This window comes from Mobula birostris, chromosome 3, assembly GCF_030028105.1.
Source record: "Mobula birostris isolate sMobBir1 chromosome 3, sMobBir1.hap1, whole genome shotgun sequence".
NCBI lineage: Eukaryota > Metazoa > Chordata > Chondrichthyes > Myliobatiformes > Myliobatidae > Mobula > Mobula birostris.
This window is the reverse complement of record NC_092372.1, coordinates 190,850,623-190,876,478: the sequence shown is the minus strand read 5'-3', so window position 1 is coordinate 190,876,478 and position 25,856 is coordinate 190,850,623. Positions and strand designations below refer to the sequence as shown.

At 39.2% G+C, this 25,856-nt stretch overlaps 1 protein-coding gene across 4 annotated transcripts in view; it reads left to right on the top strand.

Moving 5' to 3' along the window:
• Window positions 1-12,840, top strand: part of mkxa (mohawk homeobox a) — a 41,112-nt gene extending 28,272 nt beyond the window's left edge. For 3 of the 4 annotated variants that reach the window (XM_072252056.1, XM_072252055.1, XM_072252054.1), the window contains exons 6-7: window positions 12,248-12,281; window positions 12,365-12,840. In XM_072252056.1, the coding sequence (XP_072108157.1) occupies window positions 12,248-12,281; window positions 12,365-12,551 (221 nt within the window). In that variant the 3' untranslated portion in view covers window positions 12,552-12,840. Of the gene's footprint in view, window positions 1-3,562; window positions 3,677-12,247; window positions 12,282-12,364 lie in introns of all 4 variants that reach the window. The other variant, XR_011885291.1, reaches the window with a different exon arrangement.
• The last annotated feature ends 13,016 nt before the right edge of the window (window positions 12,841-25,856 follow it).

The window sequence follows — 25,856 nt, the reverse complement described above, 5'->3', positions numbered from 1 at the left end:
TCCTCTACATTGCCAAGAGTCTTACCATTAATACTATATTCTGCCATCATACTTGACCTACCAAAATGAATCACCTCACACTTATCTGGTTTGAACTCCATCTGCCAATTCTCAGCACAGTTTTGCATCCTATCGATGTCCTGCTGTAACCTCTGGCAGCCCTCCACACTACCCACAACACCTCCAACCTTTGTGTCATCAGCAAATTTACTAACCCATCCCTCCACTTCCTCATCCAGGTCATTCATAAAAATTCACGAAGAATAAGGGTCCCAGAACAGATCCCTGAGGCACACCACTGGTCACCGACCTACATGCAGAATATGACACGTCTACAACCACTCTTTGCCTTCTGTGAGCAACCCTGTTCTGGATTCACAAAGATGTTCTTCTGCTAAACAAAATGACTTTGAATTTCATCACTCCTTTTCTGGATTCTTAACCTATGCTCACAATCCCAACACTGAAAATGAATATTCTTGCAGAGGATGGGTGTCAACATGTCTGCTAGATCTTATAAGCTGCTTACAGATTGTGATTCTTCTAACATATTTCTTGGAACTTTATCAGATCTTTATGTTTTTTTTCTTTTTCATTCCCCCCACTTTTCTTCTATTCTGTTAACTTCTTGCTCATCCTTGTGACTTTTCTTCATATGATAATCTAGACAGTTCTAGTAGATTAATAAATCATGTGAAACCATACCCAAGCCTATTCCTATTCTTATACAAAATCCATTCAGGAAGGGGAAACTTTGACTGGTTTGTCACTACCCTCCAAGTACCAGGAGAACTGTAAGGCTTTATCTTTGTTCAGCTAAAAATAGAATTATATTGATGTTCAAATCTGGGAAATCACTATCTACATAATTTAAATATTTAACATTTTTAACAAACGAATGATTGGAGAAGGAAACTATTTCTGTTTTCTGCCCATGCTTCCTTGGAGAGGTTAAGGCATTATATCACAGCACCACTCTAAATTCTAATTACTTTTGGCCCTTCTTACTCAGTCAGTTGTGTTATCTTAGACCTTGCATATTTTTTCATTCCAAGTTCTAATTTTAAGAGATGTACCCAAGTCTTGGCTGGAACTCTAGATTCCTGGAGCGGGGGACAGACCATGTGCCAACAGAATTCTGCACGCCCAACAGAATACAATGAAAAAGAATCCGAGGGAGGTATTTTTTTTCTTAAAATCTGCTTTTCCTGTCAATGTTACAGAGCATTGCTGGTCACTGGCTCCAAGGATGACAGGCTGTAGAAAGCTTTACTCGAAATACGTAGAAATTCTTTTGATGCAATGTTCCCTCTAATTTGCAAAAAAATCTTGTGCTGTGCAGTTTTTGTCCAGTGACAACATGTGCACACTGAACAATTTCTTCAATAAAAACAGTATTAACAAGCCAATTCTAAAATCTGCAGACAAATCATAGCCATCTCCATGTCGTCAACACCGTCTGCATCAGAAAGCAGAAAAGGAAATGTGATGGTATACAATCATGAAATATACTTAACATGCCAACGAGGTAGAGGGTGACAACCTTTTGTGTGCTAGTAGCAAAAGATGTGTGTGTGCACGGACACCTGAGAGGGAACATTGGTTCTATGTTCTGATTTGATGAGACACTGAGCTCAACACTACTTCCACAAGTCACTTGTTCTTATCTGTTGCAATTGGCTTGTCTGTGTGTGAGTAGGTGGGTGGGTGGGATGGATGGAAAAGGGGTCTGTTTTGCTGTTGTAGTTTTGTTTTGTTGTTATTATTGTTGTTGCTTGTGTTCTGTGGGACATTGTGGGAATTCTATGTTCGATCTGGAATGTGAAATGACACTAGCACAATCTTGGATGTGCTGGTTGTTAATGCAAATGACACACTTCACTGTATGTTTCAACATGCATGTGACAAATAAATCTGATCCGAATCTGAAGGTGATGGGTACTACCATCCTACAATAAGTAGAATTTTCTCCCTTTCCACCAAGATAACCAGCTTCTGTTGCTTAATCACACTCCTTTCATACAGCCTATCAGTCTGGGATGTAGCTGTTCCCATTTGTTTGCTTGATCATCCTATACTTTTCCTTAAACAAATAGTTTATATTAACTGCTTGAAGAATGCAGGTATAGAGGCATGTAATTTTCCTGAACTTAAATGCAGTCTACAATTTAGTCAGTTTATATCCTTGCTGCTTAGAAGGTGAGGGTGTGTAAATTCCAAATTCATTTGGCCTGGTAATCTGCAATTTCAAGCTTTCTACAGTGAAATTCACAGCAACCAAATCATTTATCTATCCAGTAGTCTAATAGACCTGGGCTGACAAAGGAAACTGCACAAAGTAGAACAAGAAATGAACAATATAAAATTTGTAATGTCTGATTGTGATTCTTGTGAAACCTTGTTCTGTGTGCTTATTGTCAGGGAGAAGCCCTGACTTTCAGGGTTTTGATGAAATTGAGGCTAAGCATGCCTACCTTTTTGAAGGAACAATATTGAAGCCACATCACTCCGATATAAAAACCAAAATTTTAGGAGAAACAAAACTGAAAATATTGGTGAAGGGTGGGGTCAGGGGAGGAGGTCACCAAATAGAACAAGCTGATAAATTGAGTAAGATAGAATGAATGGTACATAAGACAATGAAAAATATAAAAGAAATTATCATCCCATTAACTCTGGTCTCAGAAAAAGTGTTGAAAAACATTGCTTTGAAGAAGCAAGATCCCATACTATACTGCATCTTAATGAACAGTTTAGAAATGTGTTCAAATATTAAACTGAACTCCCACATGATGAGCACAACAGACACATTGCTTATTGCAAAATGGTCCATCGAAAATTCTGGTACCTGGTAATCTTTACAAAATCAAAGTTTCCTTCCTTTGATGTCAATGTAAAACCAGTTGTCTACTGGTTAATCCTTATCAATACATGAATTAAATATATTGTTTCCAAACATTACTAAATTTCTTCATTAGTTATTAAAAGTGCATGCCAGCTATTCTGACAGTTCATAAAGGTATTCTAACTTTTGACAAGCCCTTCTGAAGCCCATCCGTAGTTTAGCTGAGCTCAAATTTAGGCACATTTTTCAAATGATTATTCACCATTATATTTTAAAATAACCTCTTAAAATTTTTTGCCTGAATAAGTTCTTTCCTAAAGACATCTATATCTTATTCCTTCTCTTAAAATATGCTGGAAGCCTTTAAGAGAACTCTTTGTTTAACCCCATGAGAACCTTGAATATTGATCTTGGATTGTTGACCATCCTTCTCAATCACCCGAATGCTATGGTAGGAATCAATTGCACTGCTAGTTTAATTTTAATAAGAGGTAAAAGAGGGGCTGAGGCTAAGCTAAGGTCTTCTTTAGTGTGTCCTCCTTGGTGATCAAGATGTACCCCATGGGATCTTCTTCACCAATATTGTGAGCCATCTCTTTACTGCCTATGTAATATTTCTCTCTCAACTTTACAGTTAAACGTTCAATTTAAACATACTCTCAGTGAGGTTCATGTTCTTTGATCTCACTTGAATTTTTCTTACACACTTTTCCTCAGCCTCGCTTTGTCAAAGTCAAAATATAGATGCCTGGCAACATCATCTTTTATCTCCTACTACTGGAGAGAGCAATTCCTCTCACACAGTCCTGACATAATACGCAACCTATAAAGGTAAGAGTTGAATTTATTGAACCTTGACAATGCTGACAAAGCTATTGGCTCATTAAAATATTCATCACTAATGGAATTTATTGAATATCAGAAAAGCACCAAGTCTTTCATTTGTACAGAATATCAATGTCAATGGTTTAAACAATATTACATCCAGCTAGGACACATGATCTCTCTAAATTTCTTCCACTAATGATAATGATCAAACTGATCTCTGTGCTAAAGATATTGGACAATCATACTTGAGGCACTAAATTTAAATTGCTTTCTGCCCAGCTAACTACAGCTCATCATGTGTATTAAAAAGATCATTCAGGTGATGTGGTGACTCCTGGTTAGTTGGCAGATATAGTTTTTAATTGCCCAAAAAAAGATTGGGTTGGAAGAAATCAGTGGCATTGCTTTGATACAATTGAAAGCAACAACAAATCAATCATGATGGAGTTATGTATAGGTCAGGGCAGGTAAGATAATATGTTTTGAATTGTTAGTTGAAATTTGCAGATTGCCCATACACTGAAGTAGTTGCTGAACACTATTTCCACAAACTTTCTGTACTATTTCTGTTTTCAGCCAATGCACTAGTTTCGCATTGGCTGAAAATGGCATTCCTAAGAATTTCCTACTAATTATAAAAAAGTTAAAAATAAGATTTAGTAAGCTTGCATTGAAATTTTAAAAGTTTATTTCACTCTGATTGCATCCATACTGCTGCTGGTTTACATCCAGATGTTATGGGAGATGTGGTCTCAATATATTTTAGTAAAACAGTGCTCTGGGAGAATTATTCCCTGCGAATTAGTCTCTTCTCCCAGAGAAAATATTACCTTTGGCTTTCTTTTTCTGTTGTAATACATAGTTCCACCTTATAATGAAGCACCTCTCCTGGCTCTGATAGCTCATCAAGAACTATGTTCCTTAGGAGAAGTATTTGGCCATCTGGAGAATAAAGGCAAAATTGGATATTTCTCAGCATTTTTTGAAAAGGAAAACCAAAGATCTTTTGTGAGGGCCTGCATGAATTTCACTGGAATCCTGGACTGCAGAATTGCTCTGCATTCTCCAGTATTTTTTTTTCTTAGCCAAATCATGCATTAATGTATATTCTATGTTAGGAATTCCCCTACTCGGCACCTTAGTATCTATTTCACTTATTTGTTAAATTTCCTCATTTTTGTACCCTTTGGCAGCTATCCACATGAGCAAAAGTCTAAGAACCATTCAGAGAAAAAGAGTAAACTCAATATTTCTTACTATTCTTACAGGTTATTGGTATTATACTTGGCTTGTCAAGCCACACATGTTAATTTTACAGATGCAAAATACAGGGAGAAGCTCTCCATTTCTAATTCCCATAGCTAAAAGAATACTATATGCACTAAAAATTGTCCAAAAGATTCTTCTTTTTCTGTTTTCTACGTGGTTTCACATTGCTTCTGTCAGTCATATTTCACTAACCAACTGATTACTTATACTGTCACATTTAGTGGAGACTGTTAAGATTCGCACAGTGAATATAAAAGTTTGCAAAACCTCATAATTATAATTTCTCTTCTCCAGTTAGGTCAAATTTATTTTTTTTAAAGAAGGGCATGGTTAGGAAATTAACTATCATGGACAGCTTACCCCTATTAATGTAAACTTTTGAAACGATTAAGTACAATTGACCTCACAAGGTTGTTTATCACGGAGGATTTGTTAAGGACTGAATTAAACATCTTATTTTTCTCCTGTTAGATTGTAATTTCTTGATTAGTCATTTTTTCCACTGACAAATACAATCTGTAACTCATCAGGAGAGAGCACATTGGCAACAGATGTTCTCAGTAGGCAAAACGCATATTTATTTATTGCTGATGCTAATTATTTATTAGCTAACAATTTTGTAACTCTACTGGACCATAACTTCCTAAAATTTATAAATTAAAGTTGACATGATGTAATGGGGTCTTGCTAACAACACATTCTTTTATTGCCAAGTAAATGGAAAGCCACAGTTTAATTACAATTCTGTAATAATGAATGGCCCACAAAGAAAAAGAAGTCTTTCAGAGGCAGTCATCTGAACCAACGTGATTATGCCTGGGAAAGTAACACAGAGTGGGACATGGGGCGGGGGGTGGTGGTTAGGGGAGGGGGTTTGTCCTGGACTGTGGCTGCACCTCGGATCCTTGCGTATGTCTTTTTTACATTGCAATGACACCTCAGTGGTGAGCATGCCTTAGGTGCTAAATAGCTGAGGCCTCTGATCCCTGAACATATCTGATAGGGTTGAAAAAAAGGAAAGTCTGAGACAGCGTTCTATCATAGAAAGGCATCTGAAACACTGATGTAAATAATTAAAGAAATGATGAAAAGCAAACAATTTACAAATTATTAAAATGTAAAATATAATCTGGAGGTTGAAGGCCCATCTGTGTGTGTGGGGGGGGGGTGCATGATGGGAAAGGAGTTTGTTATGTTGTTCCTGCTTGTTTTATGTTGTTCTCCTGAACATTGTGGTAATGCTATGTTGGCACGTGAATGTATGGCAATACTTGCAGGCTGCCTCCAGCACAACCTCAGGTTGTATTGATTGGTAACGCAAACGACACATTTCATTTGATGCACGTGATTAATAAGTAAATCTAAATCTGAAGTTTTGTTTTCAAAAATTATTTACTTATTGTTATTGCCCATTCTGCAAGCTGAGAATGGATGAGGAATTTACTCTTTGCCCTACTATGATCTGACATAAAATCAGAGAGGCCTTTCTCGCAGCCAGACAAGATCATGTTGGTGGATTCCACACAATGGAGCATCATGATTTAATAAATCCAAGACTTAGTCATAGATTTCTGTAAATCCTCCATTTAGCTTAGTGCAAATGACTGAACATTAGTGGTTTACATATTATCAGGGAGATGTAATCTAAGTATGGAGGCCATTTGCCAGAGGAGATGATGTGTATGGATGTATATATGTTTATGTAAATAGGTAAAGGAATCTTTGTGTCCATGTCAATGACTTAATATCATCTGTGATGTTGTTGCTAGCACCCTGATTCCGAAATATATAATTCTGGAACCTACTCATAGTTCACTCCTGTGTTATATTTAAATGCATCTGCTGAGCCTCAGTCCTCCCAACATTTTAGAGTGGGTTTGTTTAATGATGATCACATCTCACTACCAGGACTGGATTGGACCCTTTGATCAAAAACTGCCTGGACTTAATTATTGTACTATGTTGACTCAGGCTGTGTTTGGCTTTCATAGCTATTTTTAAAAATTGCTATCAATTAAACAGAGATGAAAGTGGTTGGTTGGAAAGTAAGTCTGCACCAGATGACCAGTATGACAAACATCCATATTTGTTTGCTGGCAATTTTGAAATATTCATCTAATACAAAGAAGATGTGTCTGTTGAACAGTTTTGTTTGGTGTTGTTTGACAACCCCTGTGTGCACAAGATAAACCCCTGCCATACTATTCCACATGAACGTGATCTGGATTTGAACAGTATTCAATCACTCATAATAATATATTCTACCCTTTGAAAATTTATTGGCCTCAAATGACTTATCAAGAGTTGTGGATTTAATTGATGTTTGGCTCCCAAATAAAATAATTGGGGGGTAATAGCTATTAATTAGAACATTCTTAAAGTATTATATTGTCCAAGAAATAGCTTGGCTTGGTATGTTCAATTATGACAAATGCAAATTATCTCAAAGGAATTTTCCTTATTGTTCTATCCTACTCATTCTACTATCAATCCTCAACCACTCCATTGCTGTTAAATGGAAAATTATTGCTAATAATTTTATCCAAACTTGTTCTTTTAAAAATGCATACGGTACATTTGGCTGCTTGTGTGTGTGTGTGCATGAGATGTCTATTAAAGTAGATAGCTAGAAAGCGTACAGTGGACCCAGCTGCGGAGATCAGAGCCAGACTGGAAAACATTTTTTTGATGGCAGTGCTGCCTGATCGGGCTAAACAGATAATGACTTTAAAATTGCTGTAATCTGGTTCCACTTATGCATTCTTTTTTTTTGTGGTGTTATTAGAATACTGATTTTAAAGCTATTAAAAATAATGCATAAGTGTTCAAGGCCAAGAAGTTGCTTGCAATATTCTTTTTTGTAACTGTTACCAGAACGCAGTTGTGGGCAAAGGGAATGTCAAGCACATTAGATGTTTGCACGTTGATATTCAACAGTTATTTCCAGGCTTTAAGTATTTCTAATTTCTAATATACCAATCAATAATTTGCTGAAAGGACAATTTCCACAGGACCTTTGATGTAAATGACACAACAAATGGATTGTGGTGAGATGTAATGGCTTGGAACGTTGTTTTCCCCATCTGGAACTTGGTTTGAATTCAGTTCAGACCACTCTTCCCTCTCTCAGGACTGCTAACAACCCTAAATGGAAAGGTAGCCATTAAACCAACTCCACAGGATCTAATCTCAGAGCAGACAATTATCCTTAGTTGGACTCCAGTAAGAATTAAGTTGTCAGTGACATTCAATGCATGGCTGATAGCTCATCTTGAAAACAGAATTAAAACACATTCTTCTGGCAACGTGGAAGGAGATTTCCTATATCAGATACAGCACATCAAGAGTGGTTGATATTAAAATGAAAAGAATAGAGAGAATCAGTTCCTATCTATCATTATTTCTTTCGATTTAATTGATACCAAATTCATTAAACAGCAAAATCTCAGTGATTCATGATAATGATTTACTGACAGTATTACTCATATTGAGTAATAGGAAGGAATTTTAGATCAGTGTATGCTAGCACTTAGAACTTAAGCCAGTTCAATAGCAGCATAATATTTTCATCATGGGAAAAACTTGCATTATGACCTAAGATAATTAATATATTGGCATAAAATTTCACAATTATGTTAATTATTTTCAAACAAAACCAATTTTACTATGATGAAAAGATAGTACAATACAAAAGACATACAATTCTACACATGAAATGTCGCAAAGCTGTAGGTCTAATAGCATTAGAAAGAGCAGATTCAATTTACTGAAATCATATCTGCATTGCAGAGTCTAAATTATCAGGAGAGATCATACAATATAGGGTTTATTCCCTGGAAATGATAAAGTTAAGGGGATAATTTGATCAATAGTTCCTTTAATTTCAAAGAATGTATACAGTATACAACCTGAAATAACCCACCCCTTCACCCTCCACCACCACTTCTTTATCATTTCCTGCCAGTCACCTTATGTACAGACACTCCTGTGCCCAGTATCAATTTATGGACATACAGTCAATCCATGTATGTAAGTTGTCTTATGTATTTATATTTATTGTGTTTTTTTATTATTGTGTTCTTTATCTTATGTTTTTTTTTGTGCTGCTTCAGATCTGGAGTTACATTTATTTCATTCTCTTTTACATTTGTGTACTGGAAATTGCATTAAGCAATTTTGATCTTGAATTTTGAACTCTCAACATTCTTTGAGCATTAATAAAACAAGATATTGCATTGAGATGTCCATAAAGTTTCAACTAAAGGGGTACCATTATGACACTAATGACTTATTCAAATCTATCAGTCTCTATTTAAAAGGTCAGGATACCTGAAGCCTGATAACTGGTTGTTCCAGTGCTGATTTGCAGCCTTTTAAGTTGGGGGTGCCATAGTAGCATAACGGTTAGTGCGATGCTATTAAGCTCGGGGTATCAGATTTCAGAGTTCATCGCACCGTCCTCTGTAAGGAGTCTCTGTGAGTCCGCCTTGTGAAATACATGGGTTTTCTCCCGGTGCTCTGATTTGCCCTCGCAGTCCAAAGACATACCGGTTAGTAGGTTAACTGGGCAGTCTAAATTGTCCCTTGAACAGGTTAGGGTTAAATTGCGGGTTGACGGGGTTTGCTAGGTGGCAAGGCTCGAATGGCCGGAAGGGCCTATTCCATGCTTAAATGAAATACAGAACAAATTGGAACTCTACCAATTGTATTACAGTAACTATAAAACTGTGTATTAGTTATTGATGGAGGAATTCATCCAGTGTATGCTGCCATGTTCTTTTCATCGACAGTAAGCCAACAAAATCAACACAGAGTTCTAGTGAGCTGCCTTCTTACAATGTTTCTGATTATTGCATCCCCAAATTTTCATTTTCATTGTAACATTCAAGATGATTGTTGATACCTTCAAATTCTTCGTAGTTCATAACTTGTTGAAGTAGTGAAAGCATTTCATTTCATTCCCAGTCATTTCTGGCATCTCAAAGTCCCAATGCTTGAAACCGCAGTGAGCAAAACAGTTCTGAACTGGCTTCCTGATTATTACTCGGCAACTATCAGTGACAAAAATCATTGCTTTTTGAACACAAACATACACAACTGATGCTATTTAAAAACTGTTTCCTCTAAGCATGGTGTGATATCTAAAGGCCACACGTGCATATCTCCTGTCCCAATTAAGTGGCATACTGTCCCAAAAAATGAAGCAAATTTTTGTAATTTGCTCTATTAGTTTTGTTCTTTAAGATTTATCTGAAATAAACAGCTGCCCCAATTAATCGATGGCCCACTTAACTGGAATCCACTGTGCTTGGTCTAAATTGTCACACAGTATTTAACCTACACAGGCTCATATTTACTAATGTATGTGCAATCAATTTCAACTTTTAATCTTTTGTGGTTGAATGATTGAAGAAGCTAATTCTGTTCCAGATGTTCCTGGGTTTCCTCCGGTTCTCTGACATCAGTAACATTTAAGATTAAGTTTCCCTCTATAAGCTAAAGGCTAATTGAAGCCTCTGTTACAATAAGTGTAATTATGGGATTCAATAAACATGGGATAGAAAGCTTTTTTTACTGAGGTTACCATATTTCATACTGAAATGACCCTCAAAGTGTTGACAAGTGTTATTACATGATACATTACACAAGATCAGACAACGTATTTCATTGGAATAGCAGGAATTATGCTCAAGGCAGTGTACAAATATAAAATCTTCCAGTGTACATTTTTCATCAAGGTTCACTGGGTCCACATAGATCATCTTTCAGTGATAGAAAATGGAAGTGTAAATCTTATTTCATCTACTACATAATGTATGGACTGCTTCAATTGATGTGGATTGGGTTTGGCAATATTTTTTGAAAAGTATGTGGTGTAATTCCTGTGAATCACCCATAACTAATTTAGTAAGCAATCTAAAACTATTTTGCCTGTGCAAGCAGGAATCTGAAACTTTGCTTTTTATCGTTGCAATTTAAAAAGTTACAGCATAAAGTGGACTTCAAGAAAATCACTTCAACTCAAACTAATTGCTTAGGAACTTTTCAAGCGCCATCATGCTAATGATATTAGTGCATTGGAATGTACTACTTGAAAGGATGATGGAAGACAAAGTAGCAGGAACTTGAATGTGAACTTCAAACTTGCAGAGTTTTAACAATGATCGGGACTCATTGGAGAGCTCTTTTGAAGAGCCAGCAAATGCATGATATGCCAATTGGCCTCCTATTGCATTCTATGATTAACGTAAGCAGAAAGCTAATTGGGTCTTTGGCTTGGTAATATTTTTGCTTAACTGGCATCAAGAAGCTGAAATGCAGAGCTCTATTTTCCTATACAGGCAAAAATGAGTCAGATTTGTTGGGCAGTATGTCATCATATAGCAAAACTTCAGAGATCAATTGTTATAAGATTCACATTGCATTTACGTTACGTTTATATTTAATGCAGGAATATCACACTGCCTTATGTATTATTATGGAGTCATGTTGATAAGCGTGCATGAGCTATTTAAGTTTTTATAACTTTGTGACCAGTGACATCCCAATGAAAATATGCTTTGAAAAGAAGTGAGATCAGTCCTGTAAAATCTAGTTCAAATCTCCGTAACTCTCAAAATCATTTGCTTTTAGCACACTTTGTTTAGTGTAAGAATACCTTCACAAAGCATATCTACAAGGAGTGCCGCCAAAAAAAAGCAGGGTCCATTATCAAGGACCCCCATCATCATGGCCATGCTCTCTTCTCGCTGCTGCTATTAGGAAGGAGGTACAGGAGCCTAAGGTCCCGCAACACCAGATTCAGGAACAGTTATTACCCTTCAACCTTCAGCCTCCTGAACCAGAGTGGATGACTTTACTCACCTCAACTCTGAACACTTATTTATTTGTTTGTTTGTTTGTTTGCGTTTTACACAATTTCTCTTCTTTTGCATATTGCTTCTTTGTGTGTGGCTTTTCATTGATTCTGTTGTATTTCTCTGTTCTACTATGAATGCTTGCAGGAAAATAAGTCTCAAGGTAGTTAATGGAGATATATACAGACTTTACAGAATAAATAAATTTATTTACAGAATAAATACATTTATTTTGAACTTTGAATATTCTTCATGTGGCATGGACAAGCAGTGAAAATGATCCTAAAGAAGAGAAGAATGGGAATAACAGTCTTAAAATGCAATGTTACCCTTTGCTAGCACAATGGTTATTTGGAAATTAACAAGGATAAAAGTGCCTTCTATTTGATTGTTTGTGAGGGAAGTACTGTAAGAGGAAGAGAATAACATTCTTCTCTTTTGTTCTCAGAGATGTTGGAACAGGGACTGAATCAATTAACCAGGTTAGTGAACTTTAGAAAATTCTGCTTGTACAACTTAAAGCTGCTAATCTGCATACTAAACTTTTATTTCTATTTTTCTTAAGTTATCCAAAGCAAAGGGAAGCCTCCAAAGATGAAACCTACTGGAAGGAAATTAACGCTGCCATGGCCTTAACAAATCTGGCACAGGCAAAAGGCAAAATACAAGGAACAACCAGCTGTATCATTCAAAAGTCTTCACATATTTCCGAAATAAAGACTTTGAAAATTACACCGGGTAAACCATTTTAAAAAAAAAGTTTACGTGACTTAAGACATTTCAGAAGCAAAAGTATTCCATGTAAGTGTATTAAAGAAAGTGCTGCAATCAAATGCTGACTCCTGGCTCTTGAGGCCAGATTAGAATAAATCTTTTTTTAATCTAATATTATGTGTATTAATATATGTAGGATTTTGCAGCAGTAAGTATTTTGTAATTGCACACATTTCTGCTGTTGTTGACCAGCTTATTTTTTTTTTTTTAAACATGAACTGACTGTAAATTGTTAAAACAGTACAATTTCTATGAAAGTATTAACTTATTTTATATTACTCAAATTAATCTTTGACATCTCATGTTGATGCTGTCAACATGAATATAAAGTAATATAAGTAATATATCAATAAGCTACAAGTTGCACACTGAAAGCATTTCTATCACAGTGAAATTGTACTTTTGTATAACAAGATCAGTTCCATATTGTAAAGCTCACTTTTGACAAACAAAGCAAAAAGAAAGTCGACAACAGAGGAATATACATTGTGGTCCTGAAAAAAACATTGGGATTGTACTGGCATGTCACTTTATTTTGACTGTACTCTAACTCTGTTGATATTGCTTTGCCTCAGAGAACACATGTTAAAAGCACATGAGAACTGGGAAGTCATACAGATCCAAACTGTGATCTAATTAGAAGCAGCTACCTTTTGCACTCAGGGTTCAGCTGTGCCAAATGATTAGCCAATACTAAGCTGGAATGTTCCATAATTACGATGTACTCAAACAATTGTTTTCCATGATGACAGTATTCCAATTTAAAATATGAAAAAAAATCTAATAATGTAAGTTACAGCTAGTGAAATGACAAACTATTATGACCTTTTGCATTAAAAACCTAAGCATGATGAATATAACAACATCAAGGAGTAGAAAGCTGAACATTATAGGCTGACAAGCACAGAGAATTTAAAATACAATCTAATACATTGGATTGGAATTTTTCCGAGGAGATGGCTTGCATACTTGCATCCAAATTTCTAGCTGATCTCATTAACTAAGGCTGAAAGGAGATGTGACTCAGAAGAGACCAGTAAAAATAATCAAAGCCCAATGACTGAGTTGAACTCACATCAAATATGATTTTCAAGTATTATAATTAGAGTTTCAAGCCAACTATCAGTCATGCCCATGTGTAAGAACGTGCAATTGTGGAAGTTTTTCAGTTTTTAAAGTAAATTATGCTGAAATAATTAAAATGCTTTCAAACAAACTGGAATAAAAATGTAATTCTCAGAGAACATAATTTTTTAATCCGATCAAAAAATAGGAATAAAATATTGGTTAAACTTACTATTGTCTTAGTCTGGATTTGAACCACGGTGCAGTTTATTGGGATAAGGTTGTAATTCCTTTAAGGACAAGCAATAATTACATGCATTACGTACTTGTATCCGAATTACCTCAGCCATTTTTTGACTTTTCATGAACTTTTTGTTTTAAATTCCAAGTATGTCTGGGAACAAATGAAGGGGGAATTTGACCCCTCTCTTGGTTGCTACATTGGTCCTTGAAGCATGCTAGTATACTACCTATTTCGTGGTCAGGTGGACAGGGTTGTGGACTTGTTAGGGTACAAGATCTGACTTGAAGAAATCTCACATCCCTTCAGCCTGCCTCAGGATATTGACAACTGGTGGAAAACGAAGAGGCTGCATGTGAGCTTTTCAGTCTCACTTTCTAACTTAATTAGCAAGAGGCCAACTTTCCCATTACATTCCTAGCATTACATTTTTTCTAATATCTGGGTACAAGCATAACCAGAATTCTATAATAACAAAGGAAATAATTTTATGTAATATTTCTTAAAATTATTTCCTATTTTTGAAGTGTAAAAAAATTCCAATGTAATATTTTGGGGCCATCCAGTGTAACTTCATTCCAAACATGCCCTTCTCTTTGTGCAATGAATAATGTATTTTCAGATGTTATTTGTAAATATTTTTTTACCTTTTGTGCAAAATGTTAAAATTTGCAAATTGCAATATGCCCTTAAATGTAAAACAGATAACTGACCTATTATTTTGGCCTGTATAAAAGAAAACAGCTTTAAAATAAAAGCTCTTTATGGTAGTGTCTTTTTTAATATATCACAGTCAACTAAAATATTAGTTTCAATTGTTTGTGTAGTTTCTGAATATATTTAATTGCTCTGTGTTTAATAAGCAGTTTATTGCATATATTGTTATAATTATATAAATTATCAGAACAATAAACTAAATGCATGACAAATATGATTCTTGAATCAATACACTTACCAATTCATTGTATAATTACATATCATCAATGGGTTTAAGATCATTACTCTGCAACAATTACTTATTTTCCACAATCCATGCATACCACCACCCTGTGAAGATTCCTACTCTCCCACTTAACTTTTGCGGATGATAAAAAGATAGGTGGAGGGCAGGCAGTGTTGAGTAAGCAGGAAGTCTGCGGAAGGACTTAGGCAGATTCGGAGAATGGGCAAAGAAGTGGCAGATGGAATATTGTGCAGGGAGGCGTATAGTCCTTCACTTTGGTAGAAGGAATAAAGACATAGACTATTTTCTAAACAGGGAAACAATTCAAAAATCAGAGGTACAAAAGGACTTGGAGATCTTGTTCAGGAATCCTGAAAGGTTAACTTGTAGGTCGAGTGGGTGGTGAGGAAAGCAAATACAATATCAACATTCATTTTGAGAGGACTAGAATATAAAAGCAAGGATGCAGTGCTGAAGTTTTATAAAGCTTTGGTCAGACCACATTTGGAGTATTGTGAGCAGTTTTGGATCTCTTATCTAAGGAAAGACGTGCTGGCGTTGGAGAGGGTCCAGAGGAAGTTGATGAGAATGATCCCAAGAATGAAAGGGTTAACATATGAGGAGCCTTCGATGGCTCTGGGCCTATACTTGCTGAAATTTAGAAGAATGAGAGGGAATCTCATTGAAACCTATTGAATATTGAAAGGCCTAGATAGAGCAGATATGGAGAGTGTGTTTCCCATAGGGATGGAGACCAGGACCAGAGGTCACAGACTCAAAATACAAGGACGTCCATTTAGAATAGAAATGATAAAGAATCTATTGAACTGATAGCCACAGACTGCTGTGGAGGTCAAGTTATTGCATATATATTTTAAGCGTATGTCCTTGATTAGTCAGGTTGTCAAAGTTTACAGGGAGAAGGCAAGAGAATGGGGTTGAGAGGGATAATAAATCAGCCAGGGTGAAATGGCGGAGTGGACACAATGGGCCGGGTGGCCCAATTCTGCCCCTATGACTTATTTTCCTATGGTCTAAAATATCCTCTGAAAAATATGTGTGATCTTTAAGCAAAGGAGGCAAATTCTCCGTGAAGTTTACTTCCTCATAGGTTCCTAAAGATATAGAGCACTGAAGCAGGTCTTTCAGCCCATCGAGTTCATGATAACCATCAAGCACCCATGTTTACACAAATCTTACTCCAACCTGTTTTCCCATATTCCCTTCAATTTCCACCACACATCTACAGACTAGGGGCAATTTAATAGTAGGCAATTATAAAATTTAAAGCATTTGGGATGTGGCAGGAATACGGATAACCTGAACAAAATGCATGTGGTTGCAAACTCTACACAAGCTGTACCCAAGGTCCCAAATGAACTTGGGTCTCTGGAGCCGGGAGGTAGTATCTCTACTCCTGTGCCTCTCTTTACCATAATTTCATTCACAACTGCTAGAGTTTCTCTAAAGCTATTGATCTGTCTGAACATACCACTACAATGCCAACACAATCTGCTGGATCTATCCAACTTGTTTCTAATAAAATTGCATATCTGACTATCATCGTTGAAGTTTTGGATGTCTGTACACATTGTGCTAACACCCATCAAATTCCCTGCAAAAAAAATCATGAAATTACCTTTGGAAGAAAGCTATTGAGATTTTCATGCACAATCATGTGTGACCACAGGAGCAGCCTAAGTCTAGCCAGGTTTGATAAGATGCTTAGAATCATAGAAACATACACCACAGAAACAGGACCTTTCAAGTCATCCATCTTGTTTAGGGTGATTGTGATCAACACTAATCCCATTTTCTGCGTTAAACCCTAATCACTGGATGCTTCCTGTATCAATACTTCTCCAAATGCCTTTTAAACACTGTAATTGTACCTGCCCTTACCATTTCCTTAGGCAGCTCATTGAGAGGAGCTTTATCCCTAATCAGACGGCAGCTAAGCACTTTGATTTCCATGCAGAGGAGAGAATCCCAAGAATTAGTAACCTGGCATTCTCACCTGTGAGAGCAAAGTCAGAAGAGGAGTCATGTGTGTCAGGAGAGCCTGGAGAACTGCTGAGATCACCGGTGGTCCATCAGTGTCCTGTCAGTGTGGCAATCCCCACTCATCCCTGCAATATTGAAAGAAAAAAAAATCACATCTTCACAGATATATGTGGGTGAGATATCCACCATTGACATTTATTGTAAGGCCATTATAAAGATCTGAAGTGCAAAGTAACAAAGTGTCTTAGTTCGTGATTGGCAGAATATTAGAATCCAGCTAAAGAAGGTAGTAAGAACTGTTTAGTTATGCAGGACATTGGTGTGACTGGTCAGGAGGACAATATATAGCATTAATCTCCTCATGTGAAGAAAGGTTATAATGCATTGGAAGCAGTTCAGAGAAGATTTACGAGATGTTGAAGTGGGCAGGTTGGCTTATGATGAATGTATGGGCAGGCTAAGCTGTATTTGCTGGAGTTTAAAAAACATTTGATTGAAAACATTTACGCAAGATCACAAGGGATTTTGACAGGTTGTACATGGGAGAAAATGTTTCCTCCTGCAGAACAACTCATAACTAATAGTCACTATTTAAAAACAAGGAATTTCATATTAAAGACAAATATTTGAGGATCACAAGTGTTTGAAACTCTTCCTCAAGTAGAGTCTTTAACTATTTTTAGCCAATCCATATGGATGAATAGATTGTTTCCAAGGAAGTGGGTGAAAGGTTACCAGAATGCAAATTTGTGGTTACAGTCAGATCAACTACTATCCTATTGAATGGCAGAGCATGTTCGTAGAACTGAGAAGCCAATCTGCTCCTCATTCATATGTTCCTATGTACGACTGGGCTTATATACTCTGGAATTTAGAAGGCTGAGAGGGGATCTTATTGAAACATATAAGATTATTAAGGGATTGGACACGCTGGAGGCAGGAAGCATGTTCCCGCTGATAGGTGAGTTCAGAACCAGAGGCCACAGTTTAAGAATAAGGGGTAGGCCATTTAGAACGGAGTTGAAGAAAAACTTTTTCACCCAGAGAGTGGTGGATATATGGAATGCTCTGCCCCAAAAGGCTGTGGAGGCCAAGTCTCTGGATGCTTTCAAGAAAGAGATGGATAGAGCTCTTAAAGATAGCGGAATCAAAGGTTGTGGGGATAAGGCAGGAACTGGATACTGATTGTGGATGATCAGCCATGATCACAGTGAATGGCGGTGCTGGCTCGAAGGGCAAATGGCCTACTCCTGCACCTATTGTCTATTGACCAAATGGGTCACTATGTTATGGTCAACGCAGGTGACTGTGTAGAGGAGCATGTTAGGCTTGACATCAGTACTCCTTCAGTGAACGTTGGTGTTAAGATATAGAGTGTGAAGAGGGACTGTAAAGTTAGCAGGCTGCTTCGGGAATATTTTTCTTTACTGAGGAATCCTTAATAGCCTGCAGGTGAATGCTTCCCCCCACCAAGCTCTGCTGGGAGATGGAGCTGCTGTTGTTCAAATTCAGCTGCCCACAAAAATTCATCCTAATGTCTGCTTCATAGTGGCATCCTAGCATAGTGGTCAGCACAACGCTTTACAGTACAGGGGACCAGTGTTCAGTTCAGACGCTGCCTGTAAGGAGCTTGTACATTCTCCCCATGACTGCATGGGTTTCCTCCGGGTGCTCCAAGTTCTTCCCACAACCCAAAGGTGTACTGGTTGGTAGGTTCATTGGTCACTGTAAATTGTTTCATGTGTAATGTCCTGGTTCATATTTTTACTGTTATGCTGTATGTATTTCATTTAGCAGTTCTGTAAGAGCAGTCTGTTCTGTTTTCATGCTTGCTTGGGTTACTGTTGAAGATAAGAGATGAGGAGAAATGTGTGATATCCAGTTAGGATGGTCGAATTGAAGGGGAGGTTTCTCTGGTGAGGGACACTAAGGTTGGGCTTGGGGCTTTTGTTCGAGAGGAGATGAAGAGAGAAGACGCTGGGGAGAGCCGGTCATAGCGTACGATCCAGTGGGAGACCTGTTTGTTCGAGACGGATTGCCAGTTACATTCGGAAGGTGGTGGGAGCTTTCACGTTGACCGAGGGTCCAGCGCGTGAGTGACAGAGATGCTCAAGATGAGCTCCAACTTGTGTGCATTTGACTGTTTAATTAGAATGGGCCCTTTTCTTTATGTTATTCCTTACTCACTCTTTAGTTAAGAACGATAAATATAATTCCTTTTAATCGTATGCAGTCCACTGTCTGTTGTTCTGTGGCATTAATTTGTAACAGGGTAGCAAATGGCAGCATCCATGCAAACCGGGGTTTGAGGTGGGGTCGACTGCGCCACAATCTCACAAGTTTGGCGGGGCTTGAGGTTGTCTAGACTTAGGCAGCCAAGGAAACCAGGGTGTTTCACATGATTAGGCTAGAATTAAATCCATGATTAGGAAATTGCTGGGTGGCGTGACTCAAAGGGCTGGAAGGCCTACTCCACACTGTATCTCAATCAGCAACCAATAAACAAACAAACAAACAGGTCTACCAAAGAAGAGGAATTCTGCAGATGCTGGAAATTCAAGCAACACACATCAAAGTTGCCGGTGAATGCAGCAGGCCAGGCAGCATCTCTAGGAAGAGGTACAGTTGACGTTTCGGGCCCAGACCCTTCGTCAGGACTAACTGAAGAAAGAGCTAGTAAGAGATTTAAAAGTGGGAGGGGGAGGGGGAGGGGGAGATCCAAAATGATAGGAGAAGACAGGAGGGGGAGGGATGGAGCCAAGAGCTGGACAGGTGATAGGCAAAAGGGATATGAGAGGATCATGGGACAGGAGGCCCAGGGAGAAGGAAAAGGGGAAGGGGGGGGAAAAAGCCCAGAGGATGGGCAAGGGGTATATTCAGAGGGACAGGGGGAGAAAAAGGAGAGAGGGAGAGAGGGACAGGGGGAGAAAAAGGAGAGAGGGGGAGGAGGGGGGGGAGAGGGGGGGAGAGGGGGGGAGAGGGGGGGAGAGGGGGGGAGAGGGGGGGAGAGGGGGGGAGAGGGGGGGAGAGGGGGGGAGAGGGGGGGAGAGGGGGGGAGAGGGGGGGAGAGGGGGGGAGAGGGGGGGAGAGGGGGAGAGAGGGGGAGAGAGAATATGAATGAATGAGTGTATATAAATAAATAACGGATGGGGTACGAAGGGGAGGTGGGGCATTAGCGGAAGTTAGAGAAGCCAATGTCCATGCCATCAGGTTGGAGGCTACCCAGACGGAATATAAGGTGTTGTTCCTCCAACCTGAGTGTGGCTTCATCTTTACAGTAGAGGAGGCCGTGGATAGACATATCAGAATGGGAATGGAATGTGGAATTAAAATGTGTGGCCACTGGGAGATCCTGCTTTTTCTGGCGGACAGAGTGTAGGTGTTCAGCAAAACGATCTCCCAGTCTGCGTCGGGTCTCGCCAATATATAGAAGGCCACATCGGGAGCACCGGACGCAGTATATCACCCCAGCCGACTCACAGGTGAAATGTCACCTCACCTGGAAGGACTGTCTGGAGCCCTGAACGGTGGTGAGGGAGGAAGTGTAAGGGCATGTGTAGCACTTGTTCCGCTTACAAGGATAAGTGCCAGGAGGGAGATCAGTGGGGAGGGATGGGGGGGACAAATGGACCAGGGAGTCGTGTAGGGAGCGATCCTTGCGGAAAGCAGGGGGGGGGGGGAGGGAAAGATGTGCTTAGTTGTGGGATCCCGTTGGAGGTGGTGGAAATTACAGAGAATAATATGTTGGAGTTGGACCCGGAGGCTGGTGGGGTGGTAGGTGAGGACCAGGGGAACCCTATTCCTAGTGGGGTGGCGGGAGGATGTAGTGAGAGCAGATGTGTGTGAAATGGGGGAGATGCGTTTAAGAGCAGAGTTGATGGTGGAGGAAGGGAAGCCCCTTTCTTTAAAAAAAGACATCTCCCTCGTTCTGGAATGAAAAGCCTCATCCTGAGATCAGATGCAGTGGAGATGGAGGAATTGCGAGAAGGGGATGGCATTTTTGCAAGAGACAGGGTGAGAAGAGGAATAGTCCAGATAGCTGTGAGAGTCAGTAGGCTTATAGTAGACATCTGTAGATAAGCTGCCTCCAGAGATACAGAAGGATCTAGAAAGGGGAGGGAGGTGTCGGAAATGGACCAGTCCTACCTGAAGATGACCAAGTCACTGTCCTGACACATTTCAATCATTCTTGTTCTCCTCCCCCCTTTCTTCTTTCTTCCATCACCTTCTGCCTCTTTCATCAATCAATTTCCAAGGTCCCTGCTTCATCTCTCCCCCTCCAAGTTTCACCTATCGCCTGGCGTTTCTCTCTCCCCTTCCCCAACCTTTCAAATCTACTCCTCAGCTTTTTTTTTCTCCAGTCATGCTGAAGGACTGCGGCCTGAAACGTCAGCTGTACTTTTTTCCATAGATGCTTCCTGACCTGCTGAGTTCCTCCAGTATTTTGTGTGTGTTGCTGAAGCCAACGTCATCTTGTTTTGAAGTTCTCATTACATTGAGTCAACTCCATTGAGTAGGCTTTGGTATTTAGAAACATAGAAACAGAGAAAACCTACAGCACAATACAGGCCCTTCGGCCCACACTGTTGTGCTGAACATGTCTCTACCTTAGAAATTACTAGGGTTACCCATAGTTTTCTAATTCCTATTTTTCTAAGCTCCATGTACCTATCCAAAAGTCTCTTAAAAGACCCTATTGTATCCGCCTCCACCACCGTTGCTGGCAGCCCATTCCACGCACTCGCCAGTCTCTGCATAAAAAACCTACCCCTGACATCTCCTCTGTACCTACTCCCAATCACCTTAAACCTGTGTCCTCTTGTGGCAACCATTTCAGCCCTGGGAAAAAGCCTCTGACTATCCACACGATCAATGCTTCTCATCATCTTATACACCTCTATCAGGTCACCTCTCATCCTCCGTCGCTCCAAGGAGAAAAGGCTGAGTTCACGCAACCTATTCTCACAAGGCAAGCTCCCCAATCCAGGCAAGATCCTTGTAAATCTCCTCTGTACCCTTTGTATGGCTTCCACATCCCTCCTGTAGTGAGGCAACCAGAACTGAGCACAATACTCCAAGTGGGGTCTGACCAGGGTCTTATATAGCTGCAACATTACCTCTCGGCTCCTAAATTCAATTCCATGATTGATGAAAGACAATACACCGTATGCCTTCTTAACCACGGAGTCAACCTGCGCAGCTGCTTTGAACGTCCTATGGACTTGGACCCCAAGATCCCTCTGATCCTCCACACTGCCAAGAGTCTTACCGTTAATACTATATTCTTCCATCACGTTTGACCTACCAAAATAACCACTTCACACTTACCTGGGTTGAACTCCATTTGCCACTTCTCAGCCCAGTTTTGCATCCTGCTGTAACCTCTGACAGCCCTCCACACTATCCACAACACTCCCAACCTTTGTGTCATCAGCAAACTTAGTAACCCATCCCCCCACTTCCTCATCCAGGTCATTTATAAAATCATGAAGAGTAAGGGTCCCAGAGCAGATCCCTGAGGCACCCCACTGGTGACCAACCTCCATGCAGAATATGACCCATCTACAACCACTCTTTGCCTTCTGTGGGCAAGCCAGTTCTGGGTACATTTGCATGTTCAACATTGAATTCCCAAAGCAGGCTCTCTATTACCTGCTCTATTATGATAAGAGATTACCAACCGAACAGATGCTGAGATTTAAGAAAGTGCTTAAAGCCTTTTGAGAAAATTGAGGGGATTACCTGTATAGCTAAAATGAATCCCAAAAGACTGCCAAGATGCCACAATGCTTAGATTCATGTTAACTCTAATCCTCTGATTAGGTAATGACAGATCATTTGCCCTTGGTTAAGTTCAACTTCTGTGCTTATTTCAGAACTTAGAACTTAAACTATTCTACTTCACCAAGCCCAGCTTAATTTTTAAAAATGCACCCAAAATTATAACATATGTAAAAGTATCTTCGGAGTAATCTGCATATAGTTAGATTTTTTTTTTGATTTTCAGTTTCATGCCCTAAAGGTCTAGCTTGGCAATTGTTGCTAAAATTTTATCTTAGATGGATCCATTCAGTGCAGAGTAATTATTTTCATTCCTTTTAATGAACATTGTTTCATTGTTTGAATTTTTGATTCAATATGCATTAGTTTACAATGACTGTTATTTAAACCCACATCAGGGGTATCTCATTTAGTTTTTCCAGTTTGTTACACTATACATTAATGTACTGAATTTGAAATACAATTCTTTACCTCAGATGACCTAGCTCATGCTTAAAATTAACAACTGACTTAACATCAGATGCATATGGCAATTCTAAACTCCCACCATCCTTTGTAGATGTTTCACCTATCTTCAGACGTAAAAGGTCTGGCTCTAATTTTAGCCATTGCCAATGATATCCTACTTTCTTATATCTTGAAAACTTCAGTCAATTCTCCTTTGATTTTTTTTTAAATTCCTGAGAACCTAGTTAGTATTCAACTTGGTAACTTGCCTTTTGGAACCCTAGGTATCTTGGTAAAACTATGCTAAACTCCCTCAGAAGCTTTAGAAACAAAACTGTTCCACATACTTCAGGAATAATGTATCGTTGGGGCATAACTTCTATTCACTTGTATTCTAGCTTTGAAGGTTAATATCAAAATAGGCATTTTCACCTTATATGGGCAACTCATGAACTTGATTACGTTTTTTGAAGAATTAGTCGAGAAGGCTGATTAGGACAAGGTGGTAGAAATGATCTATTTGGATTTCAGTAAGGCCCTTGATAGATTTCCACATGGTGGGCTGCTCTGGAAAGCTAGATCATAGGGGATCCAGAGAGAGCTAGCTAACTGGATACAGAAATGACTTGTTGGTAGGAAGTAGAATGTGATGGCGGAAGTTTGTTTTTCATGCTCTCTGACCCTATGACTTTAAGAGGTCATATACAGTGTTCTCATTGACTTCCTAAATTGATTCAATATTAGTTTCTTTCAAATGAGTAACATGGTACCTTCATCTACTGTAAATATTGCTGCAAAGTAATTAATCAACATGGATACCATTTCCCTGTTGCATTTACAATACCACCCTTACCAGTTTTCAATTGTTCAGCATTCCACCTAAATATTCTTTGCAAATGTATTTCCACTTTTGCAATTCTATTATAGTTGCTCATTATACAGTACGTTTTGTCTGCCTTGTATCTCCCACAGTTACGAACCTCTGTATCAGTTTATGTCTTTCAATTGTGCATTTCAGTCTTCCACAGCTTCTTTCGGAAAGTATTTCTGTTTATTGTAATGAGTAAAAATTGGTTGCTTGTAATGTCAATTTTCAAATATCTGCCACTATTCTTTCATATTTTACAATGGGCATGGAGAGGATGGTGCAGGAAAAGGGCAGAGCAAAGAGAAGATGGTGCTGGGAGAGGGCAGTGCTAGGAAATTGGAGTGCAGGAAGAAGGTGGTGCAGGGAAAGCATGGTGTGGAGAGAAGTTAATGCGGACAGGGAAAGGACATTACATGGACAGGATGGTATGGGGAGAGAGTGGAAGAAGGTGAAGGTGGTACAGGGAGAGGGTGGTGTAGGGAGAGGAGGAGAGAGGGTAACAGTGGTACAGGGAGAGGATAGTAGAGGGTCAAGCTGGGACAGGGTAACAGTGGTACAGGGAGAGGGTGGTACAGGGTGAGAATGGTACAAGAAAGGATGTCACAGGGACAGAGGGAGAGAGTGGAAGAGGGTGAAGGTGGGGCAGAGGGAAGTTATGATGGCGCTAAACCTGATGGAGGTGTATAAGATGATGAGAGGCATTGATCGTGTGGATAGTCAGAGGCTTTTTCCCAGGGCTAAAATGGCTGCCACAAGAGGGCACAGGTTTAAGGTGCTTGGGAGCAGGTACAGAGGAGATGTCAGGGGTAAGGAGCATTCGTAATAAGGTGGATGAATTGAAAGTGCAGATTGTTATTAATGATTATGATATAGTTGGGATCACAGAGACATGGCTCCAGGGTGACCAAGGATGGGAGCTCAACGTTCAGGGATATTCAATATTCAGGAGGGATAGACATGAAGGAAGGGGAGGTGGGGTGGCGTTGCTGGTTAAAGAAGAGATTAACGCAATAGAAAGGAAGGACATAAGCCGGGAAGATGTGGAATTGATATGGGTCGAGCTGCGTAACACTAAGGGGCAGAAGACGCTGGTGGGAGTTGTGTACAGGCCACCTAACAGTAGTAGTGAGGTCGGAGATGGTATTAAACAGGAAATTAGAAATGTGTGCAATAAAGGAACAGCAGTTATAATGGGTGACTTCAATCTACATGTAGATTGGGTGAACCAAATTGGTAAAGGTGCTGAGGAAGAGGATTTCTTGGAATGTATGCGGGATGGTTTTTTGAACCAACATGTCGAGGAACCAACTAGAGAGCAGGCTATTCTGGACTGGGTTTTGAGCAATGAGGAAGGGTTAATTAGCAATCTTGTCGTGAGAGGCCCCTTGGGTAAGGGTGACCATAATATGGTGGAATTCTTCATTAAGATGGAGAGTGACATAGTTAATTCAGAAACAAAGGTTCTGAACTTAAAGAGGGGTAACTTTGAAGGTATGAGAAGTGAATTAGCTAAGATAGACTGGCGAATGACACTTAAAGGATTGACGGTGGATATGCAATGGCAAGCATTTAAAGGTTGCATGGATGAACTACAACAATTGTTCATCCCAGTTTGGCAAAAGAATAAATCAAGGAAGGTAGTGCACCCGTGGCTGACAAGGGAAATTAGGGATAGTATCAATTCCAAAGAAGAAGCATACAAATTAGCCAGAGAAAGTGGCTTGCCTGAGAACTGGGAGAAATTCAGAGTTCAGCAGAGGAGGACAAAGGGCTTAATTAGGAAGGGAAAAAAAGATTATGAGAGAAAACTGGCAGGGAACATAAAAACTGACTGTAAAAGCTTTTATAGATATGTAAAAAGGAAAAGACCGGTAAAGACAAATGTAGGTCCCCTACAGACAGAAACAGGTGAATTGATTATGGGGAGCAAGGAC